The sequence below is a fragment of the Hordeum vulgare genome, chromosome 2H (genome assembly GCF_904849725.1).
Source record: "Hordeum vulgare subsp. vulgare chromosome 2H, MorexV3_pseudomolecules_assembly, whole genome shotgun sequence".
Taxonomy (NCBI): Eukaryota; Viridiplantae; Streptophyta; class Magnoliopsida; order Poales; family Poaceae; genus Hordeum; species Hordeum vulgare.
In genome coordinates, this window is record NC_058519.1 from 269,623,143 (window position 1) to 269,632,460 (window position 9,318).

Here is a 9,318-nt window from a genome sequence, read left to right on the forward strand (position 1 = left end):
AATGGTTAAGATCTTACATAATTCTAATTACTGAATTTTGCTTGGCGCCTACACTCTGGTAACAACCTACATTATTTATTTCTAGTAAAGATTAAACTTATATCATTTGATAAATCTCACAGCCAAGTCAACATCCAGCAATGGTACCCACAAGGCCACAATGCAAAACTTGAAAATTGTACCTCTAATATACATCTGGAACTCAATAGTATGCGATTCATCATGTTGCGACTGTGGAAGGTGAAGGACATGTCCATGTTCCGCTCTAGCTTGCTGCACTGCACACCATCCAACCATTGTGTAAGAAGCCAAATTTATGACCTTCCATTTTTTTCATCTGTTAAACTATATTTGTTGTTCAAACAAGCCTATTGGTAACTGCCACATTTTGTTTATTTTATCCAATTAATGATTAGTTAAGAACTTTCAGATTTTCTATTACTCAGTTCTGCTTGTGCTTACACTCTAGTGAACATTGGCATTAGACAAATCCCACAAACAAACCTACATCTAGCAGTGGCATTTAGAGGATAGAGGTATAAAACTGTACCCCTTGATATATCTGAAACTTGATTAAAAAGTATGCGATTCATCGAGATGATCTCATCATTTGATGAAATCGATGCAGTCAGTGTAGTCGACGATGGTGAAGGACAAGTCAGTATTCCTCTCCACCTTGCCACTCACCATCAACCGCGAAAGAAGTTTGATTGAACTCCCCGACACCAGGTTGCCTTTCTCGCTAGTGCTGGACATCGACATGGAGGGTGGATTATGAAAGTGGTCCCGAGGGAGGGTGAACACCACCATCGTTAGGAGACCATGGGGCAGGGGGCGTACGTGAACATGAACGATATCAAGCAGCCTACCAGGAGCAGTTCATGCCCAAGTTCGAGGACACCATGCTGGTGCCTCGTAGGCGGTAGCATGCGCAAAAACTTTGGATTCTGCTTCTTCTTTCGGTCGTGGACTGATGGTTGCCGACCGTGCGTGCTCCTGATGCCAGTTCTTCTTCTGGTGGCTACATGTCGTGCGTGTCCTCGTGCAGAGAAAAAACGCCACGGGTCTAGCGTTGGTCCAGCAACAGGAGCGTCCTCCTCCTTGAACTCGTCGGCGGCCAGCTTCGAGTTGATGGCCTCGTGGAGGCGTCAGGCGTCCAACGCCACCGTCATGCCACGCGAGGCCCAGAAGCAAGAGCCCCTCTGTGTCCTCCTCGAACATGCCGACGTCGAGTCTCAGATTGGCGCCCCCAACGACTCGTCCCCTGCCGACACCATGGAGCAATGACGGACATCTGTGTTCTTTGATTTATTTTGATTCGACAGGATTCTGTTCACGTGGTGCGTTGTGAACAGAAATTTAAGGAGATTTATGAGAAGGAAATCCCGAGGATTGTTACCTTATCGCGTCGTCTTGGTTTCCAAATTGTATACGTGATGGAGGCCAACGGGATCAAACGAAGCAATTTCATGTAAGCCCAACAATTTTTTTTCTCAGACTCACTTATTATGGGACCGTGAGTCGGTCTTATAAAAAGTTGGAGAGTTGCCTGTGGGGTTTTCTATAATACGTTATGACGGACCAAAAATACCTATTTCTTTCTCTAATTGTAAAATAATAATAAAAAAAGGTATAGAGAGGTTTTTGTAAAATGTTATGACGGACCAAGAATACCTATTTCAATATATGTATATTATGTATTAGCAAAATGGCCCGTGCGTTGCCACAGAAGAAAAAAATATAATCTCCAATTATGGTGACCACATTATGTTCACATATCATCGCTTGATTTAGAAATTTTGTGCACAAACGCAAGAAAATATTTCTTCCTTTAAATTTATTCACAAGTTGAAGCAATCTTTACATTTTCAAAAAATATATATCATGGTTGTCAAAAATCTTGGTAACTCAAAGATTTATTCCGAATATCAAGAATTTTTTTAGAAAACATATAATAATAATCCGATCCATCCGACAGTTAATTCTTCAAAATTCACACAGGTATATTGTCACAAAGACTTAGAAGCATTAATGTTTAATTACATACATTAGATCTTTCGTGAACAATTTTACAAATATGGGAACGATTTTAAAATCGAGAACATTTTTATAATTTAAAAACATTTACTAAAAATCATGAATATTTTTTATATTTCGAATGGGTTTAAATGTTTTCTTTTGAATTGGCCACCAATTCAAGAAAAGACGAACATAATTTTTTATGTTGGAGGATTTTATTGTAAATTCACAAACATTTTTTGAAATGCATGAAGTTTTTCTGAATAAAAAAACATTTTTATAAATCAGTAATATATTTATTAAATTCATGGACATTGTTTTGGAATTTGCAAAAAAATATAAAAATCCGGCGCTTTTTTTGAATCCTATTTTTAATTCAAAATAAAATTTCGTGAGCATTTTAATCCAAATTCCTATTTTTTAATATGCAAAAGTTTTTGTAATTATAAATTATTTAAATTATAAATAAACAAAAATGAAATGGAAATTTTAAATAAAAAAAGAAACTATCAAAACAGGCATTAGCTACTTTTAAAATTCCAGGACATATTTTGAATTAGAAAGCATTTTTTTAAATGCATTTAATAGTTTTTAATACATGGAATTGTATTTGAGATCATGGACTATTCTTATTGTACAAATATTGTTATAAAATTGCAAGCATTTTATTGTATATGCGAGCATTTTTTACAAAACTTCGAGCAGTTTTTGAAGTCACAAACATTTTAATTTTTTAAATATGTTGATTTATAATTTTCAGTTTATTAAAATTTTAAAGATTATTTAAAGTTCTAAATTAGTTAAAATAAAAAAATAAAACGGAACTGAAAATAAATAAATAAACGGAACTAAAAGCAGACGCCTGTGCATGGGCCGGCCCATATGGTGTGCTGGATATTCCCCCAGCGTGCAGAGCGTAATATAGGAGGTTTTTACATGGGCCGGCCCAGTCCAAGATTTTTCGCTTTGTGAAACGTTTTCTATTACTTACCCGTGGCATGGTGGGTAATTTATGCAAACTTTAGGGGTAATTTTCAAGACGGACGACCAGAAACCGAATTTGCTTTATTATTAGAAAGATATATATATATATATATATAGATATAGATATAGATATCTCTCCCTAATAATAAAGCACCGATGGCTTCTGTCGTCCCTCGTCTTAGCTTTACACAAAAACCCATGTATTTTATTAAGACCGATCCGCAGTCCTATAGTAAGTGAAAGAAAACGTTTTGTTTTTTTTGTAAAAAAGCCCCTGGAAAGCTGCCACTCCGGGCCTACCACTCTGTCGCTCGCTTGCGCGGGAGCGGCCGCCCATCCCCTGTTCTCCTCACGTCGGAGTCGAGCGACCGCGCCTCCCACCCCCATTTGGATCTGCCACCTCCCCGCCGTCGGCCCGCATCCTCTGGCACGCCGTCCTCCATGCACCCCGACCTGCCTCCTCTTCGCCGCGCCTTTTTCCCCGCGGCGTCTGAGTTCTTCGTGTGCGGTTCGTCAATGACGAGGCCCGGGCCACCGCGCTCCGGGCCTACGGATCGAGCGGCGCTTGATTAGGAGAAGGGCGATGACTGCAGGGCCGCGAGAGGCGGGGAACAACGGGGAAGCAACGGAGGTCGATGCGAGGCGAATCATGTCGGTATCCAGTGCATACTTTAGGCCGGGGGGCTGCATGACTACCTGCTCTGGCAAGGGGAACACGGCAGTGGTGGTGGCGAGGAGGCCGAGGCAACTGTTGTCGTCGGGGCAGGGAGCTCCCCTCCTCTGCTTTGGGCGCGAGGCGGATGAAACACAGGGAGCACCTCGTGCAAACTAGGAAGGAGGATGAAGAGGGACAGACGAGGGGCCAACACAGGAAGAGAAAAAGAGCAAGCTTTGGAGAGATAAGCGGAGAGCACGAGGAAGGAGGTCGGGGCACAACACTACTCTGAGCACTTGGTTCACGCTAGCTCCTACCTCTGTTATTTCTTCGTATGTAATTATGCTGGCTGCTCGTGGGATATTCAGACTGAAATGTCCCACAAATATATTTCATTTATACACAAGCGTTCACATACAAATTTATACAACCTAAATTAGTGGACATGGTCTTGAATCATGGTTATTGGGTTAAGAACGTATTTTCTTTTTCTTCTGTTACAACGACGGACTTTTTTGCTAGTAGATATAGAATAGAGTATAGATATCGGCTATAAATTTTCCAAAAAAAAAGATATCGGCTATAAACGGACGGCAAGCGGCCGGTCTGACGAATTGCTACGATCAAATGTACGATAGCGAGGGAGAGTTTCCCAATGTTCGTCGCTCTCGCCCCCTCCCTCGTCCTGACCTTTCAATCTCACACCTCTGCCCCACCCCCAACCCCCTTTCTCTAGATGTCAATACTTTCCCTCGTTCCTAGGCCGAGTCTAGCCGAGAGGAGACACGAGGAGGAGTAAAAACAAGAGAGCAGAGAGAGCCCGATAGATAGGCAAGGAGAAGAGAACCCCAAGATTGGGATTGGAGGGCAACTGGTGCTCAAGCAAGGGATCCTTCCATCGATTCTTGCTTGCTTTTCGCCCCTTCCGTTGCACTTAATTCTTTGCCTGGCGTTACAGATCAGGGCGATAGGGCTACAGAGAGGCGAGGCCCGGTCCCCGGATTCGCAGGAGTTGCGTCGGTGGTCGCGGCGCGATGGCTGGCGTTGACGCGGCGAGGTACGCGCAGAGCCCAGCGCACCACGCCGTGGCGATGCAGGACCACGCTGCCCTGCGCCGCGTGCTGGATGCGCTCCCGCAGGCTCGGAAGCCCGAGGAGATCCGGACGGAGGCGGACTCCATCGCCGAGGAGGCGCGAGCGGAGGCCGTCTCGGCCATCGTCGACCGGCGTGACGTCCCTGGGCGCGAGACCCCGCTCCACCTCGCCGTCCGCTTCGGCGACGCCACGGCAGCTGAGATGCTCATGGCGGCGGGGGCCGACTGGAGCCTGCAGAACGAGCATGGCTGGAGCGCGCTCCAGGAGGCTATCTGCGCGCGTGAGGAGGCGCTCGCACGCGTCATCGTCCGCCATTACCAGCCTCTCGCCTGGGCCAAATGGTGCCGCCGCCTGCCCCGCGTTGTCGCCGCCATGCGCCGGATGCGCGACTTCTACATGGAAATCACATTCCACTTCGAGAGCTCCGTCATTCCCTTCATCTCCCGCATCGCGCCCTCGGATACCTACAGGGTCTGGAAGCGCGGGGCCAACCTTCGTGCAGACATGACGCTTGCGGGCTTTGATGGCTTCAAGATCCAGCGCTCTGACCAGACTATTCTGTTTCTTGGGGAGGGCTCGGAGGACGGCAAGGTGCCACCAGGGTCATTGTGCATGATTAACCACAAGGATAAGGAGGTGATGAACGCGCTTGAAGGTGCTGGTGCGTCGGCCTCCGAGGTAGAGGTCCAGCAGGAGGTCACGGCAATGTCACAGACGAATATCTTCCGTCCGGGGATAGACGTCACTCAAGCAGTACTGCTTCCACAGGTCACATGGCGGCGGCAGGAGAGGACAGAGGCTGTTGGCTTGTGGAAGGCTAAGGTGTATGACATGCACCATGTTATGGTGAGTGTTAAGTCAAGGAGGGTTCCTGGTGCGATGACGGATGAGGAATTCTTTTCAGCTTGCAATGAGAATGATACTGAGAGTGAGGGGTTCGATGATGTACTGACTGACGAGGAGAAGAGGCAGCTGGAATCTGCGCTTAAGATGGATTCTCCAGATGCTGGTGGTGAAAGCCAGTTCAACACCTTTGTAGGTCCTAGACATAGTTGCTTTGAGCCAAGGGAGAGGGAAATACCAATTGAGGATTTGAGCATCTCTGGAAATGGGGAGAGTAAACATGATAAGAAAGGTTGGTTTAGTAATTGGGGAAAGAGGGGTCAAACTGGCAGTAGTAAGCTAGAGATGACAAAGAAGATGGCACCTCCAAGAAGTTCGGTCTGTGTAGATGAGAAGGTGAGCGACCTCTGCGTTGGATCTCCATCGAATGTACAAACTAAACCAGGAAGACATTCAGTGGATATATTGAGAAGGGATGAGAACAGAAATGGCAAGGAAAAGGATTGTCGTAAACTTGCAACTTCTGAGAATGGACATAGGCGCAAAGAAAGTACCAAAGAAAGTGAGTATAAGAAAGGTCTAAGGCCTGTTCTTTGGTTGTCCCCTAATTTCCCTCTGAGGACTGAGGAGCTCTTGCCACTGCTTGATATTCTTGCAAACAAGGTGAAGGCAATCCGTCGTTTAAGGGATCTACTCACCACAAAACTGCCCCCAGGAACTTTTCCAGTCAAGGTAAGAGCCTAAAATCAAATGTTTCATGATGCAATGTCTTCACTGCAAAGTCAGTAAATGTACTGTTTATTCTTGGTTGCTGGAGCTACACTAATCCAGTGAGTTGCTTGAGAGTGTGATACTGTTTATTTACTTATTTATTAAAATTGACACTTCATGCCATGGCACTTTCGGCACTTAAGAGTTAAGAGAAATTTTTATCATCATATAGTTCAATTGCCAATTGCAGAGTTGAAGACAGCCATTGACCCATACGTTACAAAACTATTCCCTACGGCCGGAATTAGTTGACGCTAGATACATCCGTTGACATGTCTGTACGCCTATGTATCATTATCATTGGTTCGGTACACACAAGACACCACTCTGTAGATTCATGTGGTTACTTTTAAAGTAAAATTTAGTCCTTGTCAGTTTTACTACAAAGAAGGTGATTATTTGGTATTTGTATCGAAGTTAAAAACAGCGCTAGGCATTAACGTGTGTTTTGCCACCACCTTGCGTTTTTCTGACCAAAGCGCATGCTTAAGTGAAATTATGTGCACAACAAGCGCTTTTAAGCACTAGGCGCTTTGCTATTGCCTAGAGCCAAAGCCCTTTTTGAACTATGATTTGAATTATGCAACAAAAGGAGACATGTGCAACAGTTAGGTGTGGCGGCGCATGTTGAGATGGATATGTGGCCACACAAGGAAGGACCGAGTCCGGAATGTTGATATACAAGATAAGAGTTGGGGTAGCGCCGATGGAAGAGAAGCTTGTCCAACATCGTCTGAGATGGTTTGGCATATTTAGCGCAGGCCTGCAGAAGCTCCAGTGCATTGCGGATGGCTAAAGCTCGTTGATAATGTCAAGAGAGGCCGGGGGAGACTGAACTTGACATGGGAGGAGTCCGTAAAGAGAGATCCGACGGACTGGAGTATCACCAAAGAACTAGCCATGGACAGGGGTGCGTGGAAGCTTGCTATCCATGTGCAAGAACCATGAGTTGGTTGCGATATCTTATGGGTTTCACCTCTAGCCTACCCCAACTTGTTTGGGACTAAAGGCGTTGTTGTTGTTGTTTTATTTGAATAAGTGCCACCTCATATATATCTAACTCTTTAATTTATACTAAGAGATGCATCATGCATGAGTTTTGAAAAAAATAATCTTCTATTCGTTTTCCTCTTCTGTCCTGTATTGCGAAAGAAATAACAACGGTACGAGGCATAACGTTTTCTGGGCCGACGGGAGATGCATAGCAATTCAAATAGGCTGTATGTTAATAAATCGCAGATTTATTTGTGTCTTGGTTTGCTAGTAGCTCGCGATTCTAGACTTCAGTGCATCTATGCTGTATTCTATCAACTCCTTCTCTCTTTTCTTTCTTGATAATATGCTACACAACTTGTAGCTTGCCATGTAGAAGTCTAAGGATCAAATTTGTGGATGTGTGTTTCTTTTCCTGATAAATTTAGACTGCAATTACCTGCATGTTTAGTTTAGATGTTTTTTGGCATGAAAAAGAAAGCCATGTACTTTCATTTTGTTAGCTCTATTTCTTGGTGTTTCATTTAGAAGTCCTTTTTGAATATGTTGATCAAATAACTGATAATGCTTATTAACAACAGCACAGAACTTTATGCTTTAATGTTATCCATAAAACCGTACTCCAATGTTGCATTCTTTTTTCCTTGTGATTTAATGCTTATTTTATAGAAATATGTTTGACTCTTAATCCGATACTTAATTATTGTATACGTTCCTCGGATCTCCTCAAACTGAGAGCCTATTGATTCAAAGGATGCCTAAAGGAATTTTAATCCTTACGAAATTTTCCCTACGTCGGTTGTTTGATTATTCGTAGGATTACGATACACATGAGTTTTTCCATAGGATTCATTTGTACTAGCTTTCATAAGAAAATTTCCATCTCCAACCTCATGTGAAGAATCCTACGTTGGCTCTGGATCATTTCGGATCATATGCTAACCTGGGACTTTCTGGGCCATCACAGGCCGTGTTACATGTGAACCTAGATAACATTCTTGATATACTTAATTTTTAATATTTGCTCTTTGTTGAATTACCACTGTTGGGTTAATGTGGATCTAGTGAAGCAATTCAATAACATGCTATTTGTCTTAGGTTGCCATTCCAGTTGTACCGACGATCAGGGTTCTTGTGACATTCACAAAGTTTGAAGAGCTACAGCCACTAGAAGAGTTCAGCACACCTCCTTCCAGCCCCGACAATTGTAAGAGCCCAGGAGCCCAGATGTCTTCAAGCTCCTGGGTTCAGTGGATCAAGGCTCCTTACCGCCAGAACTTCTCGACAGCACAAGGTCCCAGCAACCGTGTGGAGGACATCCAAGACCCTTTTGTTATCCCTGCTGATTACGCCTGGACTACGCCAGGAGAGAAGAAAAAGAAGACACAAGAAAACAAGAACAAGTCGAAGAAAGGCAGAACTGCGTCTTAGGTATTTGGTGGTCTGAGATACGTCGCAGACTTGCCTAGTGTCATTCGTTATAGGAGCAAATACTCAGTGATATCCTCTTATCTAACAGGAATGATGAGTGGGAAGGTTTGAAGATTTCGACCTGCTGCAGGCAAACAACCAGTGTCGAATGTCGAGAAACGACCGCTTGTCTAGTTTCGATGTAATAAAATATTTGTTGTTAACATTCTTTCGTTTAACCCAAATGATTCCAAACCTGATTAATATTGCTGTAGCATTGCTAGTAGATTTGGCCAAGGTGGCTTTTTTTGTTGTTGACAGGTGGCCAAGGTGGCTTGTTGATGTTTGCAGTATTCTTATTTAGCCGTCAGAGCATCATCATCATCATTATTAGTAATATTATTATTGTTATTGAAGTTGTGGTTGGATGGTTAATAGTGTAGTGGTATCGAGTCCATTAGGGATTAAATCTCATGTTTGACGCCTTGGTGTCTTACGAAGGCTGAATAATTTTCCAGTGGGAGGTGACGTCCATTAGGGATTAAATCT

At 43.8% G+C, this 9,318-nt stretch overlaps 1 protein-coding gene across 2 annotated transcripts; it reads left to right on the forward strand.

Annotated features, from left to right (window-relative positions):
- Positions 1 to 4,277: 4,277 nt before the first annotated feature.
- On the forward strand, positions 4,278 to 9,087 carry LOC123426061 (ankyrin repeat domain-containing protein 13C-B). 2 transcript variants are annotated; one of them, XM_045109836.1, is made up of 3 exons: positions 4,278 to 6,327; positions 8,458 to 8,790; positions 8,879 to 9,087. In XM_045109836.1, the coding sequence occupies exons 1-2, from the start codon at positions 4,693 to 4,695 to the stop codon at positions 8,788 to 8,790; spliced, it is 1,968 nt and encodes a 655-aa protein (XP_044965771.1). In that variant the 5' UTR covers positions 4,278 to 4,692; the 3' UTR covers positions 8,879 to 9,087. The 2 variants fall into 2 exon arrangements, with proteins under 2 accessions (XP_044965771.1, XP_044965770.1); XM_045109835.1 differs by having other exon boundaries at positions 4,279 to 6,327; positions 8,458 to 9,087.
- The last annotated feature ends 231 nt before the right edge of the window (positions 9,088 to 9,318 follow it).